Source organism: Acomys minous (assembly GCF_964271855.1).
Source record: "Acomys minous genome assembly, chromosome: 13".
In the NCBI taxonomy this organism is placed as follows: Eukaryota; Metazoa; Chordata; class Mammalia; order Rodentia; family Muridae; genus Acomys; species Acomys minous.
The window spans coordinates 66,720,296-66,747,140 of NC_140495.1; the positions used below are offsets into that span (position 1 = coordinate 66,720,296).

A 26,845-nucleotide genomic window follows, 5' to 3' on the forward strand; every position below is an offset into this window, starting at 1 on the left:
AATTCATTGCCAGTCTCGTCTACAAAGCAAGACCAGGACAGCCAAGGTTTCTCTGTGTACAGAGAATCCATTTCTTGAAAAATGAAACTACAGAGAGAGAGAGAGAGAGAGAGAGAGAGAGAGAGAAGAGAGAAGAGAGAGAAAGAGAGAGAGATTCATTAAACAATTTTGCTAAAGACTATGCTTTGTTATTTGTCCCTAATAAAAATATTCTGTACACAAAAAGAAATGCAATGTACTACTGTGAATAAAAGAATGCTAAGTCAGAGTTTGAACAAACAAATTTTAGTGTTCACAAGCCAGACATAGTTGCCATCACAACACACTTACTGAGCTGTCAGATCAGTTCTCTTACAACTTAGTTTTACCAGACCCTCTAATTTTTTTTTCTGTGATCCATGGAGGTTGAAGGAACCTTGAATACCCTGGCAACAAAGATGTTTCTTGTGAAGGTCACGGAGTGGGAGGTGTTGTGGATTTTGTTTATATGACACATTTGAAAAGCACATTTGAGAGAGAGTATGGTGCCAGAAGTCACCTGCATGCCACACAATGTATCTATGACTTAGAAACATTTTACCTGAAATAAAATATTAAGTATTTTACCTTTGCCCATAGTTTTTAAGTTCTAACCTTCAGAAAGGAATGTCCCATTGGTTGCAGCAGGGATCGTATCCTTTTCCTCACCTAGATGCTTCCTGTTAAGATTTCAGGACTGGGGGGCTAGAAAACAAAACACAAAAGCTCCAAACATTAAAAAAAAGTCACTTGATTTCTATAAAGTTGGTTTAATGTGACTGTGCTAGTTGACATTTCTAAATGCAGTGCTTTGAAACTTATACTTTGCATAGGCCACTTGCTTTTTAAACTTAATAGATAAGTAATATCTTCAAATTAAATATGCATTAAGTATAAGTTGTGTGTATATGTGCTTCTTCATAAAATGGATTTCAGTCATCATATAAAGAAGAGATAAAGACAAATACCTTATTTTACAATAATATTTAATTATTTGAAATTTTATACAGATAGCTTTTAAGCTCTCATTACAAATAATAACCAAAAAAGGGATCAAGAATAAGAATATACAAGCAACAGTGTAACATTACCATGACTGCTTTTAAGACTTAAAAAGATGCTAACTAGAACATTAATATTACTTTTTGTTTGTTTGTTTTAGACAGGGTTTCTCTGTGTAATCTTGGCTGTCCTGGACTTGCCTTGTAGACGAGGCTGGCCTCGAACCCACAGAGATCCACCTGCCTTTTTCTCCCCAAGTGCTGGTATAATAGGCGTGTGCCTTTGCACCTGGATAAAATTACTTTATATTAACAATGGTTTCTTTTATTTTTCTATATAGTTCAGTATGCCATTTCTTTGACTTAAGCTTTATATACTCTTTGGGATTGAAGACATGGTGTGTACATAAAGAAGCTGAAAAGATGCAGATGGAATACATGTAATAAAATAAGCAATACCCAGCTGGAGGAAAAAAGGGACTCTGCTGGAGGGGGTGGGGAGTTACAAGGGGGTGCAGTGTGTAGGAGAACGAACAGGAACTCTATGCTAATGATACACATGCACAAAGATGCCGTGATGGGAGCCAACAGTGGATAAAGTGTGATACCATCAAGAAATATGGATCTCTATGCAGATTTATCTCCCTTTCAAAATATCAAGAGCACAGCCATTTGTTTACTATGCCCCTGCCCATTCACAAGGTCATTCTAGAGCGTGGGATACAGCAATTTCTTGTCAATTGAGAAATCATTTGACCTTCAGGGAAGGATATGAAACAGCAAGGCATTTTCACACTGGCCATTTGTGGCCCGCCATCTTTGTTTCTTTGGATACTAAGTTTCTGCTAACTTAAAACTTGACTCTTCATGGTAATTCGGAGGATGCTGAGTTCAGGAAAGGCATTTAGACTTCATGTTCCAGATGGTTGTGATTTGCATGCTGAAAGAAGTGATCATCGAGTTCTCTGATCTTGGGAACCTTGAAAAGCAAAAGCAATAGTGGGACACTTAATGGTTCTGTCACTGAGCCTGTCCTGAGTTGGTCCTGAGGCGATGGCATCTCCTGTAATTGTTATCTAAGCTTAGAAAAGCTCCAAATTGAAATTATTTGAATTAAAGTAAAATATAAAAACAAATCATTTATTTCACAGACTTTAAGTGCAGTCCCTCTTTCCCAAACCCAGTCTTCCCAATACTCTGTTGAAGCATCTGTGGCCACTTAACATGTGCAGAAAATGCTTTGAGGGAAAGCAAAGTGAAGTTGAAAAGCAGCATGTGAGGTCCAAAAAGAAGTTGAAGGTTCTTAGTTAGATGTGTGTACCGCCACAGCTGACATGGTGTCAAGAATTTAGCAGTTGACAGGCCAAGTGGATAAACAACAAGGCAGCCAGCAGCTGGAAAGTTGGAGATGTAGCAGTGGACTCAGCAGCGGATCCATAAGAAGCTTTAGCAGAGGAGTGCTATTGGCAGGGCTTGCCTCCAGATCGGACCTGTCCCCACAGAAGCCTGGTTTCTCTTCAGTGAGTGGTTTTGAGCACCCAGCATCCAAGAGGCCTAATTTGTGCCCCGAGTCTGTTTCCCAATGTAGCTTTGACTCCCGACTATGTACCAGAAACAATATGCCAAAGGATGGCACTCTGGTTAGTCATCCCAGTGGCAGCCAAGTTGTTGAAAGGATCTCAGATGAACAGGAAGTTGGATAGTTCTAAAGCAGCCAAAGTAGGAGATGGTGGCCAACAGAAGGGGGGGGGGAGGGGCAGCAGAAAACAGAGCTAAGACTAAAGAAGGGGGGAAGGCGAGGAGTCAGTAAAGGGGACCTAAAAGCCTGATCAAGTCTTTTAGACCAAGGATCTAGGCCAAGGATGAGAACAATAGCATAGGTCACTGCCAAGGGTAGGGTATTAATCCCAATAACGGTCCTGGTACTCCAATTCTACGTAGGGGCTATCTTTTAACTCCAGAGGGCATTTGCCACTGTTTCTACCTAGCTGCTGTTCCTGCAGATGCTGACAAACAGAAAAGAGCAGAAGTCTCTGGAGACCAGCAATTGAAGAACTCCTCCTTGCCTACCCATGATGTTGATGTGGAGGAGCAAAAAGCATCCCTGGCAACCTGAACCGTGACAGAGCCATCATTTACACTCTTGTTTTGAATCCTGTCCATTACCTTCCAGTAAACAGAATCGTCATAGAGGTACTCATCAGGAGGCTGATCCCAGATAGGTAACTTCAGAATTAGACCTGTGAGGGTAGAGGGATAGCAAAGCACGTGAAGAAAGAAGGCTTCTTCCTTACTTAAAATACTGTTGGCAAAGCATCCACGTTAGACAACATAATCAGTTACCAGAAGCTTAGTGCATTTGGGAACTTACAAATGAACTTACACCTTGCTCATCTCTTCTTCTAAGTAAAGGAGTAATGGGGTACTGGAAAGACTTCACATTGTATTTATTATTCCTGCTATTTTGAGGTAATCTTACAGTGGTCTGGAAGTACAAGCTCTTCCATATTAACCTCCCAAGTAGCTGTACCTCCCAAGCATGTACCAAAAAACCCAGATAAATGTTCAGTTTTGATGCAGACCTGTAACCAAACCTCCAATAATTGCTGATCCAATGGAAGAGCCCAGTGCTGCTGCCTGCATAGCCATGGTGGACCTATGAGATCAAAACAGAAGGATTAGATGCCTTTCTAAGAATGAATAACAGCAAACAAACCTTATCCACTGAAGGGATATGTGCTCATCATCTTGAGGACAAGTTATTGTTTCACATACAAGCAAATGTGTAGTCACTGGTTTTGCTTTTTTTCTTTTTCTATTTTTATTTTCTTTGTCAACCACTAGCCATAGTTACTAAAGTATTCTTTAGGAAGAATTAAGGAATTCCAAAGAATCGATTTTTGATTTGATTCATTCAATAAATATCTATTAATTATCAGTTCATTTTTTTTTCTGAGACAGGGTTTCTCTGTTGGCTGTCCTAGACTCACTTTGTAGACCAGGCTGGCCTCAAACTCACAACGATCCACCTGCCTCTACCTCTGAGTGCTGGGATTAAAGGCATGCATCACCACGCCTGGCTATTATCAGTTCTTCTACTTCTAGACAGAGTAGGTGAAATCATGTCTAAAATAACATGGCTGCCATTTCCTCACCACTCTACATAAACAATTAAGAGTGAAATTAGAAGGTTCACTAATAACAGAAAAGCTGAATTCAGCATATATGTTAAGGAGAAGGCACTGAAGAAATTGAAGAATACATTGTTTATACTAGAGTTAGTAACCTTAAAACACTGGCTCTCAACCTTTGTAATGTTGTGACCCTTTAATACAGTTCCTCCTGTTGTGGTGACCCCTAACCATAAAATTATTTTCATTGCTACTTGGTACTGTAATTTTGTTACTGTTATGAATAGTAATGTAAATATGTGATAGGAAAGATATCTGATGTGATCCTTGGGAAAGGGTTCTTTGACTCCGAGATGGGTCACAACTTACTGTTTGAGAACCATTGGCTTAAAATAAAGGTAATAAAATATTGGACTAGAGAGCAGGCTCAGTGTGTAAGGAAGATTGATGCCAAGCACTACAACCTGAGTTGGATCCCTGGATCCACATGGAGGAAGAGAATAATCAACTCGGGCAAATTGTATTCTTACTTGCAGATGCACACTATGGCGTGCATATGCTCACTTGCATACTGGTGCTTGTGCACACACACACACACACACACACACACACACACACACAGAGTAAATAAATAAATGTAAAACTGTAAAACATCATTGTGAGTTGGGCATACAAGAATATGATAAGTGGCTGTGAAATGCATAAGGCTAATAAATAAGCAGCAAGTGAGCTTTGAATGTGGTGGTATCGATAGCACAGTGCTTTGCTCAAAGCAGGCAGGTAATAGAGTTGATAAAAGATTAAAGGAGTGAGGCTGTGAAATGAGGTGACTAGAAAAGGTTCATCAATGGCATTCTCTGATTTATGTCTCTTTGAGCTTAGAATGTTAGCAGCAGCAGCAGCAGCAGCAGCAGCAGCAGCAGCAGCAGCAGGAACAGCAGCAGCAGGAGCAGCAGCAGCAGGAGGAGCAGCAACAACAACAGGGCCCCCACACTTGTGTTGTATTCCAACAAACACAATTTCGAAGCCGGAGGTAAGAAATACCCATTGGTAGTTTACTCACACATTAGACTTTCCCAAGTATATGGCCACAATGCTAGCAAGGCCTCCAAACACACCAGGTAAGCCGTGTAAGTTATGAACTCCACATGTATCTCGGATCATCAGTTTTTTAGCTAACAGTGGCTAAGGGTGTAAAGGAGAGGAAGGTCATTATTTTGTGAGGCACGCAGAGTTCCATACAGAAGCAGACAACTGTGCAGAAGAGTGTAACTTTATAATCTTATTGTGCACCTATAAAACATACACTATGATGTTACACAATACAAGCAGGGGGTTAAGATACTGCTGTAATGAACCAAATTTGTGTCTCTATCATGTCCACATTGACGCTTAAAATTTTTTTCATTTCCTGATAGAAGCAGCTAAAAGCTACTCATTAGCATAAATCCCACACATAGTACATTAAAAAAACAAAAACAAAAATGGGGGGAAAAAAACCCTGTCGTTCTCCTCTACTTCAGCATTTGTTTACCCTACACCTCTGCTGTCTGCTAGTTTGTATTCTCTGGCCTCATGTCTCCATTTTTTCCTGGACTCAGAAGGGGACATTTTATCTAAGGCTCAGTTTTCCTTTGCAATAGAAATACACTCATGAACAACACCTGAAATACAGTTGGTGATAAAACAGTCCTTAGTGACTGGATTGGAATGGAGTGTCTTCGCCTTTGCACCTTCTAAGAACAGGTCACTTGCCTCATTAGACCTTAAAATCCCAAATAAGCCACAGGAGTAAAATATTCTCTGGAACCTCTCTAAAGAAACCAAGGCAAGCCTTTAGCATTGACTTCATGCTAAATTACTAGTAACCAAAATAAATTACTAATAACCACTATTAGATTTTCTCCTGCCACACTGAGGGCAGGAAAGAGAGTCACTGCACGGTGGCAATATAAACAGTATTTCGGAAAGGAAGTCAAGTGGCCTCCAGGGAAAGGCATGAAGGGAACAAAGTGCCACATCTCTTTTCTCCCCACTCACTGGGGAGGCGGTGGGGCACATTTAAGGTTTGGTTCAATATACGTATCATACATACACTGAGGCACTTGTATCCAAGCACAGAGATGAGTCCTGCAATGCCTCCAATGGTCATAGCAGCATACAGGTTGATTTCCATGTCCGCACAGGTGCCCACAGCGACCCCTCCTGCCAGAGTAGCATTCTGAATGTGGACCTGCATGGAGGGGAGGGGCATGAGCAATATCAAAACAACAACAACAACATAAACAAACAAACAAAAACAGGAGGAAGGCAGCATGCAGTGAAGGCCTATGTTAGCTCTTAGTTGAAACACACACCCACCCACCCACACACACACACACACACACACACATACACCCCTTTTTCTCTTTTTGAGGCACAATCTGGCTGTAAATGTCTGATATTGGAAGGAGAACCAATTTTAGTTCCGTGGAATTCTCAGAAGCTACAGTCTGTCATTTTGAAAACAGAACCTGTTGAGTATGATTTTCAAAAAAAAAAATGTGTTGACAGTTGTCTCTTATGACATAAATTGTAAAAAACTGAAATATATGTCCTCAACCTTGCTTTAAATATATATATATAGCATAGGAGTTTCAGGGATGACTCAGTTGTGAGCACTGGCTCCTCTAGCAGAGGACCCAGTTTCAGTTCCTAGAGCCCCCACACTGGTTAACAACTGTCTGTAACTTCAGTGACAGGGGATCCAATGTCCTTTTCTGGGCCCCATGGACCCTGCATGCATGTCGTACAAGACATGCTTGCAGGCAAAAATTCATAAACTTAAAACAAAAATACATAAATCTTAAAAATATGTACATACAGCAAAGCATTCATTTCCTTCCCTAGTTTGGAAAGGGAGAGGGCTTAGTGTGGTTTTGCCCTGTACAGCCATTTCTCTAACTTACAGGCAAGAAGCTCAAAGGAAGGAGTTGAACTGAAAAAAAAGATGTTATGCTACTTTTCGGCACATGAATGTGGCAAAGATTACTTCGGAGAATTTTATATGCCTGTATTCCTCCAGCATTGACACCTTACATAAGCACAGAAAAATAAATCTATCATTACCCCAACCTATTAAGTATCTTATTTGGATTTGACTAGCACTCAAATTTTCATTTTTATTTTCTAGAGCCTTATCTGGGATTATTGTTTCTGGTTTGTTTGTTTGTTTTTTAACCTTTTTCTTTGAAAATCATGCATCTATACAAATATAGTCATAACTACCTCCTACTTTCCTCCTCCAACTCCTCGACTATTATGTGTATTATACCATGGCCCCTCCCTACTTCACATTTTTTTCATGGTTCATTTTTAAAAATTTATTCATATTACATCTCAATGGTTATCCCATCTCTTGTATCCTCCCATTCCTCCCTCCTTCCCACTTTCCCCTTACTCTCCTCCCCTATGACTGTGACTGAGGGGGAATTCCTCCCCCTTTATATGCTCAGAGGGTGTCAAGCCTACCAAGAAGAGACTTCACATTTTTTGATACCCCACTAAGTCCAGGTGGAGCTGCTCGTCCACGCAAGGGTGTGGGGCCATCTAGCGGAGAAAGGAAAATTTACCAGTGACTGCACTGGATCTTTAGTACTTGGAGAACACTTGCATTTGGGAAAATAGAACCAACATCGACCCTTACCTACTGGTGGACAAATCAAGTCTTGATGGGAAATTTCTAAGAGCACTTAGTTTTATTATGAAATAAAAAAAAATCCCTATATGTCTGATTTGTATGTGACTGCATATCCTACAAAACTTCAAATTCCTTCACTTCATTTTTGTAGAATAGATTGTGAATGAATGGATATTATTTTCCAGCCATTCTCCAAAGACTTCTATTTTGTAGTTTGTCCTGGTCTGACAAATAATGACTTTCTTATATGAACAACTGTTGACACTGAAGTTTTCATTTGGTTAATATTGTTACGTACCATATCCAGCCTGCCTCGGCGCTCAACAAGGCTTGACAAGGCGTAGGCTACGACCACACAGGCAGCAAGGGATGTGTATGTGTTGACAATGGCCCTGTACTGATTATCTCCAGGTGTAGCAATTGCTGAATTAAAGCTGGGCCAAAATATCCACAGGAAAAGTGTTCCTGTAAATCATAAATGGTATTACTTATTATAGGAGAGACCACCTTAGAGGGCAGTGTGCTCCGGGAACTGATGTCTGTGATTTTAAGCTTCATCATCTAAAATCCAGGCAGAGCCAGGAATACTTACCCACCACAAAACAAAGTGACTCCAGAAGAGGCCTTCTGAGTATCTTCACACGCACGTTCAAGTTCAGGTATCATCAAACACACAAGCATCAGGTACATTTTTACTCACCGATCATGGCAAACAAGTCAGAGTGGTACACGGATTCTTCATTTTGGTGTTCATATCTGAGGCCAGGCCGATATAAGACGATTGCCACAGCTAAACCAAAGTAAGCTCCAAAGGCATGGATTGTCATTGATGCCCCTGTGTCAGAGGCCTGTCGGGACAAAATGGCATTTGCATAAATGAAGGTGAAACTGTGTCACATTATAGGCAAAAAGGCAATGAAAGAATAGCCTGGGCAGATGTTAAAAAGAGAAAACCAGGTAGTAAAAATAAGAAAAAGTACTGCAAATTCTTGCAGACATGCAGTGGTGAGGTACCTCTCGTGATGTGGTTGCTAAAAAAAAAAAAAAAAATTACTAAATGTCCCTGAACTACAGGATTTGTAACACTGCGATATATTATTCATCTAATAAAGTTGTGTTGGTGCTCAGGTGAGACCATTTTCCTAAAGAGCCAGGTCCTGACTGGGCACGCAGTGTATGCTAGGCTATTTCAGGTCCCAGGAATGCTCAGTGAACTATGAGGTGTTGCATTTGACACAAAGCAAAAATGACTTATGTTTATTTTGGCTTTGCAGCTACTGTAACATGAAAACTGGAACCTCCAAAGGGCCAGTTTCCCTTTGTGGTTCTACATTCTTTTGAATACTACATGAAGACCCACTGAGCTCCAAAACTGATTTGAAGAGATGCATTTTGTAACCCCCCCCCCCTTTTTTTTTATCTTATATGGATTTAATCGAGTACTCTCCATTTTGTGTTTGTAGAGAGAAAATTCACGATGCTGAGCCAGGAGCAATTCTTTATACAGACTAAGGTAAGTGAATGAAAGCATCCCAAATTTACTTCAGATTTTCAGAGTGGAATAAACAGAAGAGTCTCCTGTCTTGTTCTGTCTTTGACTAGACAAAGATCCAGCGCTCTTGAAGAGAAACTTCGGCACTCTCAAGCCTTTCAGTTTACTCTACCCTATGATCAGAATGAGCATCAAACTCTAAATATTCACTATTTGGGGCTCTTCGAGCAGTCGCCCAGACCATCTCTTAAGAAGTAACAATAGCTATTATTCTCCTATCAGTACTACTAATGAACTGCTCTTTCTCCCTTCAAACTTTAATTATAACTCAAGAACACATATGGCTAATTATCCCAACCTGACCTCTAGTCATAATATGATATATCTCCACACTAGCAGAAACAAGTCGGGCCCCCTTTGACTTAACTGAAGGGACGTCTGAGTTAGTCTCCTGATTCCATGTAGAATACTCTCCAGGACCCTTCACCCTAATCTTTATAGCAGAGTACACTAACATTATCTTAATAAACGCTCTATCATCTATTCTATCTATAGGACCACCACACAACACAAACTACCCAGAAATATGCACCATAGACTTTATAAGAAAAACCTTAACCCTAACCTCCTTCTTTCTATGAATTCGAGCCTCCAACCCCCGATTCTGATATGACCACCTGATACATCTTCTATGAAAAAACTTCCTGCCTCTAACACTAGCACTAGGCATATGGTATATCTCACTGCCAATCTTTCTCTCAAGTATTCGCCCTTATACTTAGAAATATGTCTGATAAAAGAGTTACTTTGATAGAGTAAATTAAAAAGGATTAAACCCTTTTATTTCTAGGACAGCCGGAATTGGACCTGTACTTTAGAACTCAAAATTCTACGTGCTACCAATACACCCCATCCTAACAAAGTAAGGTCAGCTAATAAAGCTATCGGGCCCATACCCCGAAAATGTTGGTTTAAATCCCTCCCATACTAATTAACCCTCTAACACTTCTAATTATCTCAGTAACTATCTTATTTGGACCAATTGTAACAAGACTAAGTTCAACCCTTCTACTTATACGCTTCAGTGAAGCAACATATTGAGCCTATAGGGCCTTTGCTCAATCTCCTCTTCATACCATGGTGGCCTCACCAGCATCTGGCCCATTCCTCTCATCCTACTGAAACTCAAGTTCTGCTTTAGTCCTCTACTCTTGAGGAACCTCTGTGCATGAGATTTCTTTGGCATTAAGAGCATTTGTCCTCTTTAGTGACTTGTGAAACTCCAACATGCTAGCGTCATTGTTACCTCCTCAGAGAATTCCTTTTTTGATTTTTCAGTCTACATTCAGTAGTCTTCCTCATAATTCCGCTTCCCACTGTGTGTATGCCATATCGTTGGGTGTGTGTGAAGGCTACAGTGTAGACATGCAATGTCTCCCAAAGGCTCAAGTGTTGGAAGTTTGGTCCCCAGTGCATCAGTGTTCAGAGATGTGGCTTTGGGAATGTAATTGTATCATGAGGGACTTGATATCCTCAATGGATGTACTGACTGAAGGATCAGAATTGAGCAGGCAATTAGAATTCAGTGAAAACTGTGGGAAATTTGTCATTAGGAGAAGGATTTTTGTCCCCAGACCCTTTGCTTCCTGTCCGCCAGGAGGAAAGCTTCTTAGGGCCTGCCTCACTATGGGCCCAGAAACAAAGGTGCCAAAGTCCTATAGGCTGAAAACTCTGAAAGCATGAACTGAAATGTATCTTTTTTCTCTTCCCAGACAATTTGTCACAAACAGAAAATTAACATGGAGAGGATATATAATTATTTGATTTCTGTCTAATGCACTGCACTTTAAGTTTTATAAAGATAGAAACCTTAACTCATTTTGTTTTGGGGTAAATCACCAATACTTGAAAGAAAGTTAAAATATTAGCTCTTGAATCAAATTTTAAGTACAATTATAAATAAAAAAATATACATCAGAGTGGTAAGAAATATACTATTATCTTCAAGGAAATCAGTGACATTTTCATGGAAGAAAAAAATGAGCTTATATAAGGGCTTTATGTGGGACTATTTGCATAGCTGTTCAAATATAAGTGTATATTAGTTAGTGACAGCCAAGACAGTGTACTTAAATGAGTGACATAGTTAGAAAAATGGGGCTCTCCTCCAGACTCAGGTGAAGCCTTTAGCATCTGTGACCATTTTACTGTGGACAAATAGTAGTGACAATGATACTTACCTTTCATGATTTTGCAAAGATAAGATGAAATCATGTGCAACACCTCTTGCCTTGTTTTGCCATAAGCACTCCCCAGAGAGTGGCTATTTTTTACTATTTGGTGTAGTGTCTCTCTTGCCTTTAGGCAGAGTGGGTACCCATGGCTTGTGGTGGCCAGAAATGATAGTCCAAGCATAGTATGCATATATTTTCTCACCCTTACCTCAAATATAGTAGTAACCAGATGTTCATTGCCAGCAAAGGCAGCAATTTCTAGAATCGTCATGATCAACATTTGGCTGGGGCTTGTTTTTCCCAGGACAGCACCAAAAGAAATAAGAACCGTGGCTGTACTGAAGTCTGCGTTTATCATACTAAGGGCAAAAGAAAGAGTAAATGGAATAAAGAGTAAATTGCACACTGGAAATACCATAGTAAGCTGTATCTTTGAATGAGGTACTAATCCTGCTCTTGAGATTTTGTCTTCATGATTTAATCAGAACCTGACTAGGAGTTAAGATTTCAACAAATGACCTCGAAGGTGAGGCCACAAGCCCTCAGATTCCAAGATACTCACTTCATGATTCCGAAGTGAAATTTCTGTCCATGGCTGTGAAGGAGTCCCTGCACAATTGTACCCCATTGGAGCCCCAAAGCAGCAAGAAAGAGATTGAAACCAACACCGCTAAAGCCATATTTCTTCAGGAAGGTCATAAGGAAGCCAAACCCAACAAATATCATGACATGCACATCTTGAAATACTGAAAAAGAGTAGAGGGGGAAAAGATTTGAGGAAAAAACCCAAGGAGTCTTGTTAATCTATTTAGTAAATGTTTTTACCTTTGCATAAAACTTCAAGAGGAGATCATTAATTGCCATGGTTAGTTAGTTAGTTAGTTAGTTAGTTTGTTTGTTTTTTACAACTTGACACATGCTAGAGTTATATGGGAAGAATGTCCTAGATTGAGAAAATGCCTCCATCACATTGCCTATAGGCAAGATAGTAGGGCATTTTCTTGATTAATGACTGATGTGGGAGGGCCAGCTCACTGTGGCCATGCTATCCCTGGGTAGGCAGTCCTGGATGGTATAAGAAAGCTGGCTGAGCCCACCATAGGCATAGCCAGGTAGTAGCTATCCTCCATGGCGTTGGCTACAGTTCCTGCCTTCAGTTTTCTGCCTTGAGTTCCTACCATGACTTCCCTCAGTGATGACCTTAGAAGTGGATTTAATCCTTTCCTATTATTTCTTGTTTCTTATTTCTTGTTCCTTTGTTCCCTTGAACTTAGAGTCATGGCTTTGCATATGAGACAAAAATAATGAGCGTTTGATGGAAACCTAGTCTCCACTTTTCAAATGCACGTAATAGTATACATTCTGGGAATTTTATCCAAACAAGAAAATAACTTTGTAGCATTTTAAAGTCATCCGGTAGCAGCACATAACCAACATACAGGCTGTTTCCTCTTGAGGAGCAAATCCTTGTCTTATTGTCTGGAATCCTCAGCTTAGCCTTCCTGATTCTATTAGGTAGATTTGTGATGTTGCTCAAGTCACTTATTGTCTGGGGACTCTGCAAGATTGAAAAAAATCCAACTTTACAGGATTATTTCCAGTCAGATGACTTGCTGCTGAACTGATACAGTTCAAATAAATCATAATGAAGCCCGAGGAAGCCAAGCTTATAGTTGGAAAACATAACACTTGAACAAACCATATAAAATTACATTTTAACAATGAAATTAACATTGATACAATATTTTCATGTATATCACTTTGGGCTTTTATTTATTTATTTATTTATTTATTTATTTATTTATTTATTTATTGGTCTTACTGCTCTGCTTGTATAATATGGTTTTTAATTTTGTGTTTTTGTCGGGTTTTTTTTGTGTGTGTGTGTTTCCTGTGGGAATTTTTATCTATCTATCTATCTATTAATTAATTTTTGCCTCCTAGTCTGTTTTCTAGAGTAAGGGAGAGAGAAAGGGTGTGGAGTGGCATGGAAGGGGAGGTAGGAAGAATCTGGGAAGGGTTGAGGGAAAGAAAGGTGTGATCAGAACATATTCTGCAATTGTTTTTTCAGTTAAAAGAAGAAAAGGGCATTGATAATGTTAGAGAATTTTTGTGGTTCAATTTTATACGTAGAATAATAAGTTGATTGGAGATAAAGTCAGAAACATGCAAAAGCAGAGAGAATTGAAATATGTAACTGGTGGATGGACATTAAACTTTGAAGCCAAGATTTAGGCAGAAATGGGCAAACAGGGAAGATGTATCTAGAAGTTTTTTTTTTTTCTCAGTGAGGCTGATGTTAGAAGTCAAACTGATTTACACAAACGGTAGTGCAACATTTGAATTCAGGTCTGTTTTTTTTTTTTTTTCCAATTCCTTCGGTATTTAAACAAGGTAGGAGTGTCAAGATACCCAAAGCAGAACACTGGCTTTGGTAGGCATTAAGTAAGTCTTCCTTAGCCTGTAGCACCTCTTTTCCTCTGTTCTATAATCAAGCTGAGAGGCTGCAAGTTAGAGACCCTAGTCTCCACTGAAGCTTGCTTACTTTGCTTGAGGTTACTAAGTACCACGAGACTCAACGATTTAGAAAGGCTTTTAATTTCCATTTCCCCCAGCTCCCCTGTTGGCAGCCCTACATTCTGCAGTCACTCTGGAAAATGCTCTTATCTTGTTTGAAGTCATAGCCCTGTCCCAGAGCAGTTTTCACCGAAACTGATACAGGACTACACATTCTGTTCTTTCTTCTAGGGCGGGAGAGTAAGTACTCCCTGATGCTGGCTGAGCCATGAGCCTGTGTGGGATTAACCATGGCCTTTCTCTCCCCAAATGTGTCTCCCATTGTTACTGGCATTAATTTCACCTTGTACTTCGCTCAGGAACCTCAGAACCCGGAAGATACTTACTGCTAAATAGCTGTAACCAAACAAAACAGCAACAAAAAGCTTGCATTGCTCTTCCTTACCATGACCTTGCCAAATCCTTCTGGAACTATGTTATCTCCTCTTTTAAGGACAGTTTGGATTGTATAGTGTCCAAATGGTCATCTAGCCCTGTATTTTGTTTTATTTATTTTATTTTAGTGTGTGATTAGGAGCCCAAAGTCTGGTTAGGGAACTTGTTTTTGTTTGTAATCATAATGCTAGAATAGACAGATCCAGTTTTCCTTACATTATCATTTACTTATTTAATTTCCCCCTTGGTATTTGCATACATGAATAAAATGCATTTATGTCTCATCAGAACTCTCTTCTTCATGTGTTTCTTCTTCCTCCTCCTTTATTTATTTATTTATTTTTAAATTTTTTATTAATTTATTCTTGTTACATCTCAATGGTTATCCCATCCCTTGTATCCTCCCATTCTTCCCTCCCTCCCATTTTCCCCTTATTCCCCTCCCCTATGACTGTTCATGAGGGGGACTTCCTCCCCTTGTATGTGCTCATAGGGTATCAAGTCTCTTCTTGGTAAAATAATCCATTGTGTCTCATGGGTATAGGGCACCACCCACTGGAGCATGGGCAACAACTTCTCCACTTTCTTCTCCTTCTCCTCCTCCTTCTTCTTGTTTGTTTGTTTGTTTTTGAGACAAGGTTTCTCTGTGTGATAGCCCTAGCTGTCCTGGACTCATTTGTAGACCAACTCACAATGATTCACCTGCCTCTGCCTCTCTAGTGCTGAGATTAAAGGCATGTGCCACCATGCCAGGCATGGGCAACTTCTTATGGATCACAAACCTGAAGAAAACTGACACTTCCTCCCCAATGGACCATCAACTGTTGATAGCTACTCATCTGGAGGCATGGGACCCTGGGTCCCTGCCCTTCCATGCTGCAGCACTGACTGGCTTGATCTTACTTAGGCCTGTGCATGAAGCCACAGTTGCTGTGATTTCAAAACTGCAAATGTCATGTCCTGAAAAGATTATTTTGCAGCAAACTTCTCTTACTTCTGGATCTTACAGTCTTTCCATCCTCTCCTATGTGATGTTCTCTCAGCCTTGGGGAGGAGGGCATGTGACACAGATGTCTCATTTGGATACTTTACTGATACTGATGTTTTAATTCAGTATTCAATCTCTCTCTCTCTTCTCTCTCTCTCTCTCTCTCTCTCTCTCTCTCTCTCTCTCTCTCTCTCTATGTTGTATTGTCAGGTTTTGTGTGTCAACTTGACACAAGCTAGAGTCATCAGAGAGGAAGGAGCTTCAGTTGAGAAAAATCCCTCTATGAGATCCAGCTGTAAGACATTTTCTTAATTAGTGATCAATGGGGGAGGGCCCAGCCCATGGTGGGTAGTGCCATGCCTGCCCTGGTAGTCTTGGGTTCTATAAGAAAGCAGGCTGAGGAAGCCAGGGGAAGCAACCCAGTAAACAGTGCGTTGACTCTGAATCAGCTCTTGCTGTCAGGTTCCTGCCCCCATTTGAGTTCCTGTCCTGACTTCCTCCAGCGATGAACAGTAATAGGGAAGTGTAAGCTGAATAAACCCTTTCCTCCCCAACTTGCTCTTTGGTCATGTTATTTTGTTGCAGTAGTAAAATCTCTGAGACAAAGATATTTTTATTTTTTTTCTTAGAGTTATTTTGTTCCCTTCTGTTATCTACTAGCTTTAAATTGTTCAATATCGTACTCAATAAAAATATTTTATCTAATTTTGTAATGCCCTGCAGGTTATATCTTCACTCTTATTTATGGAAAACTAGACATTTTACATGTGGCAAAAGATTCCAAAATTTGTCCAGCCTACAAGGTGTGCAGAGGCAAAGATGGAGCAAAGATTGAAGGAATGGCCAACCAAAACCCTGGCCCTACTTGAGACCCATCCCATGGGAGAAAAACAACCCTTGACACTATATACTTTGCTATGCTTGTAGACAGGAGGCTAGCACAACTCCTCTGAGAGGCTTTATCTAGCAGCTGATGGAAGCAGATGCTGAGAGCCACACCCAAACATTAGACAGAGCATCTGGAGTCCTAGGCAAGAGTGGAAGGAATGATTGAGAGAGCTGGAGTTAACAACACCACAAGAAGATCTACAGAATCAACTAACCTGGGCCCATGGGGCCTCACAGAGACTGAACCACCAACCAAAGAGCATGCATGGACTGGACCTAGACCCAGCACAGGTGTAGCAAATACACGCACAACTTGGTCTTCATGTGGATCCCCAACATCTGCAGCTGGGCCCCTCTCTGAACGCAGATGCCTGTCTTTGGATCATGTTCTTCATAACTGGGCTGCCTTGTCAGGCCTCAGTCGGAGAGGACGTGCCTAGTCCTGCAATGGCTTAATATGCCACGGCAGGTTGGTACCTATGGTGGACCTGCCCCTTCTCTGATAAGGAGACTGGAGTGCTGGGAGCAATTGCATGTTGGACTGTCAGAAGCAAGCAAGCGAGCTTCCTGGAGGCAGCCTACTCATTTTTTTTGTATGGCTGATAAATGGGTGTGTCCCTGGTTTAGGCAAGGCCCCAAGGATTTTGCCTCAAGACTGCTTCTTGTTGCTAAACTGCCTTTCCGTGGTTGTCTCATGTATCTGACGCGACAGAGACCCACACTGTCTATCGCTTCACTCTGCCGGGCAGATTTCCTGAAGATTAATTTGAAGATATACCTGAATGACATGGTGCTATTTTAATGAATTGATGATTTCATAATCTTTGATGATGATTTTTAAAGAATTTCTGACTTGATTCAAGTAATTTAAAAACTTTCCTACAGTATAGCAAAAACTACTAAGAGCTTTGTGAACCTGCATATGTCAAGCACTTGGTTCACACTGAGAGGGAAAACAAGATAAAACAAATAAGTGACCAAGGAGATACATTCATTCTAGGTTTAGTCCAAGGGTAAAGCCCATGTGCATACTATAATGAGAAAGACCATATGAATATAAAAACAAAGAATAAATGGTTAGCTATATGAGACAAGACAAGCACCTGTTTCTTGGAAATCCCTTGACATAAAAACCTCCTTCTTTGAACACATAACATACATTTGAAATAAGAAAAAGATAAAACTAGTTTGAACTCATAATGGGCTTATAGAAAAAAACCATTGCTTTAAATTTATAATAAACAAAAGTATCTAGTTAGATATAGTTCTAGTTAGAGAGCTTAGAATAAATAGTCCTGCTGTAACTCTATTTATGTAATAATTGTATCTATTTTTGAATGAGGTAATTTGCCCTTACATAGAAAACCTTTTTGTTAGCAGTTTAAGAACCCCCCCCAAAAAGAACCCAAGACCAAATTAAATGTTTGTTGAAACTGTTTGCTTCATCCAAAAAAATATGCATCTGTCTGTCTGTTTATATGACTAATTATCTGTATGTTTTGTTTATATGTATTTACATATATAATATATTTATATATGTTATTGACGTATATGTGGATGAGTGCTGTCTTTGGGAGCTCCCTTGTTTTGTGTATTGATTGTATGTGTGAATGTGGGTGTGCAGCCTGTAAAATCTGCTTGCTTTGTCTGCCAAACCGTGCGTATGTTTTTGCATGCTTCTAAGTTTAGTAAGTTTGGTAAGTGATAAGCAGTCTAGAGTGTTTATCAGCCTTCTTATTTTTTTTAAAGATGTATTTATTTACTATGTATACAGTGTCCTGCCTGCATGTACACCTGCACGCCAGATCTCATTATAGATGGTTGTGAGCCACCATGTGGTTGCTGGGAATTGAACTCAGGGTCTTGGCAAGAACAGCCAGTGCTCTTATCCTCTGAGCTATCTCTCCACCCTTTTATTGGCCTTCTTAGTTAGGTCTCTAGCTTTCAGCAAGCCTCTGCTCACTGCTAAACCATCAAATCAAAAGGAACTGAGGTTTCCCTTTTACAACCCCTCATTTGCTCGCCACCAGATTTAGTTGATTAAGATCTCCTTTTGTTAAACAACAAAGGTTCTCACCTAGAGAGCTGTTTTGGCAGCAGGAAAGCGAGAAGACATGAAGGATTCAGACTCTGAATCTGAAGACCCTTAGCAAGGCCACCAGCCTGGAACTTTAAGAGTTAAAGTGTAAATAGCCAGTCTGAAAGATGAAGAGTTAAAGTTACAGCCTTGGTTTACCCTGTGTCCTGGAGCTGGCCTATAGCACAGGCACAGAAGAATGGGAGGGGGTGTGAGGGAAGGGCTTGGAGTAGAGGAGGGGGGCTGCACTGAGGATGTAAAGTGAAGAAATAAAGTAAAAAAAGCAAGTTTCCATGTATTATCTGTAAACCAAAGTTCTATTTTTATTTGGTTTTTGCCTCCAATTTGTGTTACTGATTCCTACCACTAGAGGGCATAAGTGCCTCAGTTTATGGGGGCTGAAGGCTGTTGACAGTACCTGTTTGATAGGTACAGATTAAACAGCTCAGAAAATCAGGATTGTATTAAAAGAGTTTGTGACTGGAAACTGGGCAAATGCCCACTTAGTTTTGTGCAGCAAGGCTCTGCCTTTAAAATAATAAAGTGATAACGTGGGGAGGGGGGAGATGGATTTATTTAGGGGTTTGTAGGCTGGGCAGATTACTTTTTAACTTTTAAGGGTTTTCAAGGTCTTTCTTTCTTTCATTCATTCTTCCTTCCTTCCTTCCTTTCCTTTCTTTTTTCCCCCAATTACTAAATTTAATTTATTTTACATTTCTAGATGTTTTATTTCTTCCTGTTTTCAAGTTAAAACCTCTCAGATACAAAATATACAAGCATTTCTCAAAAACATATTCCATGAAAAATGCAGATGACCATTTTGTTTAAAAAATGAGTTCTAGTAACACGGCTTTTCTAATAGCACATAATTTCTTTAATATGTCTCTCTTCAAAGTACCATTTAAAAGTTCACAAAATCATATTACCCAAAAGCGTCAATTTCAGTAGCTGCACATTTATTTTTTATAGTTTCTGTGACATTAAGCTTATAGTCATTTTTTTCCATGGGTATCTAAAACTGCTTTTAAGCTTTATAATTTATTCAGAGTAAAAGGAAATAAGACATTTAATCTTAGTTTCACCGAGTAAACTTCTTATCCCATGAAGAATGTATTTTTACCCTTTAGAAGCTGGTTGACACTGAGCCGGGGATGACAGCACAGTTGGCCATGTGATTTCTGTACAAACACAGAGACTTGAGCTCTGCTCCTCAGACCCCACACAAAAAGCTGCATGCAGGAGCATGTGCCTGTAATCCCAGCTCTGGAAAGGCAGAGAAGGGGAATTCCTGGGGCTCATTGAGTAGCTAGCGTCATCAGTGATTCAGCAAGAAACTTCTCTCAGAATGTAAGGGCAGGCTGGAGGGAGGCAGGAGGGGAGGGAGAGGGAGAGGAACAGAGAGACAGAGAGAGAGAGAGAGAGAGAGAGAGAGAGAGAGAGAGAGAGAGAGAGAGAGAGAGGCAGTGACATAGACAGTGAGAGAGACAAAGTGACAGAAGGCGAGTCAGTGAGAACCTCTCTCCCCCTCTCCTTCTCTTCCTCCAAGAGAATGGAGAAGAACTAACATTAGTGGAGATCAAATATTTTGTTGATGAAATTGTTGGAGATAGTAGGGCTTATGTTGATAGATAAATCTTCATTCTAAATTGAAAAAAAAAATTGGCTATATAATGCAGTAGTTTGTCCATAACTTTAAAGGCAAAAACAAAATAAAACAAAAAGAATCCCCCAAGTAAGTAAATAAATACCACCCTGCAACAAAAGAACCCAACAAAACAAAACAAAAACCCCATCATTTGAGTTCCAACTAAGTGTCTTTCTACCAAACACCTAACTTTTGGAAAACTACTTAATAACTTTAAGCCCAATTTTATCAAAGGTATTTCTTTGTAACATATACTAAGGGTTGGTTTGAAGATGAGAACATAAGTGCTGAATTATTCCTGTACTTCAGCTAAAATCAACTTTGTTCTGGCATTACTATTTGAGAATTACTTATTTTTATTCTATGTGTATGTGTGGTTGCCTGCATGTATGTCCACACACACACCTAGTGTCTGTTGAAGCCGGAGAGGGTGTGGGATGCCCTGAAACTGGAGTTAGAGAAGGCCATGTACTGCTCACAAGTAGGTGCTGGCAATCAAACTTGGGCCCTTAAAAAGCAACAAGTGCCACAACCACTGAGCCATCTTCCTAACTTCTTCTTATTACTTTTTCAAAAATAATTTGAATTTTGGATTCTGTACATTGTCCTGACCAAAGGGTTTGGCTTTGAGGTTGACATCAAAACCTGACAGGATACAACCATCTTTCTCCTCCACATCCCCATCTTCATCTTCCTAATGACCATTATCGCCATAACTACCATTGCAACATCATCGACCCCATCACTGCCATCACCTCCAACAGCAGCAGTAGGAGCAGCAGTAAACCTTTCATTACTATTAACTTAGCACAGTTTTATTTATTTTGTTGTTTTACTTCCATGTTCATGTTGCAATAGAATATCTTGCAAATCTTAATAGTTCAACAATTTAAAATGAAACTTTTTTATACCTAGCTGTATAGCATCCAAACCAAACATGATCTATCAAAATCCTCATTTTCCTTAATTTACGTGCATTTATTTTTTCATCTCAGAATGTCTTCTTTGTCCTATACTGAACACTTCTTTTCCTCAAAGTAGTCTAGACTTCTTTCAAGAATTAATCTTCTCCGCAGTGTAAAGGCACATAACCATTACACTGCACAGATGCTTTTTGTTGTAGTTCTTTTGTTTATGTTATCTCTGTTGTTGTCTAAATGCTTCTTTATCATTTTTCAAATAGATGGAACATATCCAACTATATATTCCATTAGGAAATACTCCTTAAGGGAAGGCAAGTCTACAGATAAAAATGATGGAGTGAGAAATTATATAGATAGATTTGTTTGGAAATTGGCATACAAGTAGGGCTATATGTACCTATATTCAATATCTGCAGCATGAGCTCCAAGTTGGTCATGTAATACAACGTCTTTAACAACTTCAGCATGGCTAGTCTACATATAAGTCATGCAGAATACCTGCATCCAAGAGCTGCAAGCCTGGTCCAAGAAGGTCTTCTATAAAATTATAATTGAATTTCTATATGTGTTACCATTCAGTGTTTACGTGTCTTCATTGTTATTTGTGTTTGCTTAGATAATTTAAATTTTGGCCAATCATCATCACATGTGCCTTTTACTGGTTGTTTTACTTCCCTGTTCATGTAGCATATCTTACAACATGGACACATTTGGTTGTCCATCATAATTAAAATCATACTAAATGTTTTATCTTGACAGTATACAGGAGGTATTGTACCCTACCCTACCCTATTGGATCCATGATGAGACACAGCACTTGGAATGATGAGTTACATCACGTACTGCCAGATCTTTCCATTATAAATGTTCCTTTGCCTTATAACTAGCAGTGATCTTGGCAATGATTGCTTCAGATTACATGAATGGAATATTCTCCATCAACCTTTATTCATTGATTTCCAAATTGATTGGTGGTGGCATATACAAGCACATAAGTAATGCCAAAAGTGTGATTTTTTTTCTATATATTAATCCAAAGTACAGCACACCCATGCCACAATCCACAGACCTAAAGATGTTAAGTTATAAGGAGGGCCCAAAGGAGGATGCTTGAATCTCACTCAGAAAGGGAAATAAAATAGGCATTGGAGGTGGATGGAGGGAGGGATCTGGGTTAGAGAGGGGGTGGGGAGGGGAACAGGAGTGAGGATTGGTAGTAGGAAGAGAGTGGAGAGAAGGCCAGTGAGACCTGGGATAGGGGAAGCCCCAGGAAGTCTATGGACATCAATCTAGCTGAGACTCTTAGCCACGGGGGATGTGGAGCCTGAAGTGGCTACGTCCTATAGTCAGACAGGGCTTCCATGGAAAGATATGGACAACAACCCACTACCAAAACCTTTGGCCCAAACCTTGTCCTGCCAACAAAACGTGCAGGGACAAAGATGGAATAAAGATTGAGGGAATGGTTAAGAAAAGACTGGCTCTCCTTGAGACCCATCCCAAGGGAGATAATTAATCCCAGACACTAATTAATGTTACTTTGCTCTGCTTGTGGACGGGAGCCTAGCATAACTGTCCTCTAAGAGGCTTCTCTCAGCAGCCGATGGAAACAGATGCAGGCAGACACAGCAAACCTTAGATAGACATTGCTCGTGGAGCACTATGGAAGAATTTAGGGAACAATTGAAGGGAACCACAGGGGCCAAACACTCTATAAGAAGATCTACAGAATCCATTAACCTGGGCCCATGGGTCCTCACAAGGACTGAACCACTAACGAAAGGGCACGCATAAGCTGGGCCTAAGCCCCCTGCATATATGTAGAAGATAAAGAACTTTGTCTTCATGTAGATGTCCCGACAACTGGAGTGAGGCCCCTCTTTGACTCTGATGCCTCCCTGTGGATCCCATCCCCCTCACTGGGATGCCTTGTCTGGCCTCAGTAGAAGTTGTGCTTAGTGCTGCAGTGACTTAATGTGCCAGAGTGGGTTGGTACCCATGAGGACCCCTCCCCTTCTCTAAGGAGAAAGCGAGGGGAGAGTGTGAGGAGAGGGGTGGGACTGGGAGGAATGGGGCCGCAACCAGGATGTAAAGTAAATAAATAAATATATTTAAAAATGAAATAATATTTTCCTTTATCTAATATTCTATCTATATATCTGTCATCTAACTGTCTGTCTGTCTGTCTATCTCTATCTATGCATGCAAATAGATGTCAGGAGACAATTTGTTGGAATCAGTTTTCTCTTTCCATCTGGGTATAGAAATCAGTTGTCGGGCTTTATGGTAGACACCCTACCTGATGGAGCCAGCTCTCTTGGCTCATGCCACTCTTTTTTATATTTAGCTGTAATTTCCCTGTAGGGCAATTATTCTGTATTCTTCACTGTCCTCCTTTTATAGAAAATTCCAAGTTGTTTATTTGGTCCCCTTTCAGTTCCTGCTACCATCTTACTACTTCTTTTTTTTAATTATTTTTAATTTTTATTTTTTCATCTTACTGCTTCTACCATCTTATTTATCCCTAATTGAAATAAACTGTTAACCAGTCAGAAAGCTCTTAGGTTCCTTTGAAATGTTTCCTATTGCCTATAAGCACTTTTATCACTTTTATTACCTTATATTATCATTGTTTCCTTTTTTTTTTTTTTTTACAGGATCTCACTGTGTAGCCCTGCCTGTCCTGGATTTACTTTGTAGGCCACGCTGGCTGTGAACCTGTCTTTGCCTCCTGAGTCCTGGGATTAAAGGTGTGTGCCACCATTGCCTGGAGGTTGTTTCCGTTTTAAATCAAGAATTTCATGAATGAACCAGAAGGGAGAAAGTTATTCTGCAACAATTTTTAAGGTCTAGCTGTGTCTATAGCTTCCAGACCTCCCATAAGGATAGAACTTTTTAATTTAAAGTCAGTACTCAAAGTCAGTACTCTTATATCTTATTGTAAGGTATATCACCTATCTATCTACTTTTCTTCCTTCCTTCCTTTTCTTTTTTTCATTTTTGCTTTTTCTTTTGTGTTTTTTTGGTTTTTGAGACAGGGGTTCTCTGTGTAGCCATGGCTGTCCTGGACTTGCTTTGTAGTACAGACTGAACATGAACTCACAGAGATCTGCCTGTCTATGCCTCCTGAGTGCTGGGTTTACAGGCGTGTGCCACCACATTTGGCTTTAAATATTTTTTTAAATATATTATACTACTACTGAAATTCCCTTCTTTCAAATAATGTATAATTTCTAGTATATATTTTTAAATGGCATTTTGTTATATAATCAACAGAGATAAAAGTGTAGTACATACATATTAGGGTATAAATATTACAGGACCCTGAAAATCAATTCAACTAACATACCCATTACCTCCACATAGTTACAGTTATATATGTGTGTGGTGAGATTTAAGATATATGGACTTAAAAATTTGCAAGTATAAGATACAGTATTAGCGCCCATGGCAGTCTACACACTAAACTGTCAAAAATTCATCACTTATTATTAAGCTAGGGAATAATTAACATTTTCCCTACCTTCCCTTTTGCCTCATTTTGAAATAAAAATTTGCTTAGACTCTTTCACACCAGGGTCAATGCTTCAGCTTGAATTATGAAAATTATTAAATTCTTATGGTCTGTATAATTTTATTTTAATAACATTAATCTTCGAGAGTATTCTTAGTAGCTTTTAAAAATATGTTGTCTTATATCCTCTTGTTCCCATGTACAGCACATATTGGGGTCTCACTACAGTGATGTTGCAATTGTTTTATCTTTGACTAAATGTTTATAGTGCATTCTTGCTACTTAAAGTGTTTATTCCAAGCCAGGCATACCTTTAATACCAGCCTCAGGGAGGCAAAGGCAGGTGGATCGCTGTGAGTTTGAGGCCAGCCTGGTCTACAAAGTGAGTCCAAGAGAGCCAATGTGGACAGAGAAATCTTGTCTTGAAAAGAAATAAACAAACAACAAAGTATTTAGTCAATGAGTGAATGGCTGAAAAATAAAATATATATTGGGGCAATTTTGAAGTAATCCTATTTATTTTATTTGCCTCTGAAATGAAAAGTATAAAATTATCAAACATCTCTGAAGTATAAAGTCGACTGGGTTCAGAATGTGGCCTGTAATCTTAAATCTACCTTTAAATTTGAATGTTGTAGTTTGCAAAGTTATCCTTGGTCATAACTCAAAAATGAGAAAGCTTATACTAGATGTAGCTTATACTGAAAAACATAGACATGAAAGCATTATTTTAAGAAGTTTAAACAGGTGTCACAAACAATAATAAAAATAACCATTTTAAATGACTTAAACATTTAAAGTTGTTTGAGCCTCATTTAAAATGTAGAAATAACGGTCTACTATTATCTCTCTTGGAAGAGGAGCTAATAAGTGTGTCAGGCTCATGATAACCCTTCAGTAGATGGTTCTTACTGCATATTACCTATTTCCTAGTCTGCTTCGCTTAACTGGAAGCTCAATTGTTCTCCTTCAGTGTCTGTTCTCAGTGAAGAATTTTATTTTTAGGTGAACTGTTCACCATTTTCAATTAAAAAACTGTCTTTTTCATGATATTACAAAACACAGAAAACATAAATTATTGCTCCAGTAACTTCCTTCATCAGCCTAAATATTCCTTCTTATACCTAAGGACCCACGGTGGAGTTCTGGCTTCCCTTTCTTCACTCCGTCTTGCCTTTATCTCTATTGTACAGCATTTGCCTTTGGCTCTCTCATTTAAGGAAGGAGACCAACACCTTTATTTCTTACAGAATGAGCAAAGAAACCCAAATAATAAAGATGGTTATTTAGTGTTAGTAATGCAATGAATTAAAAACACATATAAATTACGTTATTTTTGAGCTTATTATTCTGACATTCGAACAAACACAGATTCTGACCAAACACTTTCATCATAGACAGAAGATAAAAATGTACTAGTGGAAACTTATAATACCCATGGTACACATAACCACCATACAATTCCACCAGCACCTCTAAGGTGTGTGATAAATATGACAGTATTTAAATATTTACATTCTGAGACCCTGAGGAACCCAAAAGAGGATAAGAAGCAAACTGCTTACTCACAGGGATACAACTGAAAAAATCGGTCCTCCTTTGCTGGCATTGTGGCGTTGATCTTCTGGGAAGCATTCTGAGTTGTCTCATACTCAACAAATAATCCAAATAAAACTATCATAACAACTTCCAGGCCTATGGCCATGAGAGAGAATTTGAACCTCATGACTGTGGCGAACGACAAAGTTGCAGTGAGGCCTTCACAGGCTGTGTGGTGTTGATAAGAGCAAAGGACGGCTATGTATGAGGAATTAGGTTGCACATTCGGAGGTTAGAGAAACCCAAAGATACTAACACACACACACACACACACACACACACACACACACACACACACACACACACAAAGAAAGAAAGAAAGAAAGAAAAAAGAAAAGAAAAGAAAAGAAAACCACCCAAAACAAACAAAACAAAAAGACAAGACTAGTTAAAATGTTCCACCCACTGAAAACATTAATTTCTGTTATGTAATAATTTGAATGTCGAGGACTATACTATGTAGGTGCTGCATATGTGTCTAGAATTGTATTTAACCAAATTCAATAGCTACTTCTTCAGTTCTTACTAAGTGCCAAATACTCTCCTAGGCTCTATAAAAGATACAAATTTAAATAAAAAATACAATGGTGTACCAATTTCCTCTAAGAAATTGGGGATTTATTTGAGAATATAGAAATATAAGCAAGTGGCTGTATGAAAACAAATAAGAGATGAAAGAATATTTATACGATGTCTTTCAAAAT

At 39.4% G+C, this 26,845-nt stretch overlaps 1 protein-coding gene across 1 annotated transcript; it reads right to left on the reverse strand.

Moving 5' to 3' along the window:
* Positions 1–1,088: 1,088 nt before the first annotated feature.
* On the reverse strand, positions 1,089–26,282 carry RHAG (Rh associated glycoprotein). Its single transcript, XM_084753180.1, has 10 exons — positions 26,112–26,282; positions 12,118–12,301; positions 11,764–11,914; positions 8,530–8,677; positions 8,128–8,294; positions 6,246–6,383; positions 5,214–5,335; positions 3,602–3,675; positions 3,186–3,259; positions 1,089–1,998 (listed from the first exon to the last, which is right to left on the reverse strand). Exons 1-10 carry the CDS (start codon positions 26,266–26,268, stop codon positions 1,924–1,926), a joined length of 1,290 nt encoding a protein of 429 aa, XP_084609306.1. The 5' UTR covers positions 26,269–26,282; the 3' UTR covers positions 1,089–1,923.
* Between the last annotated feature and the right edge of the window lie 563 nt (positions 26,283–26,845).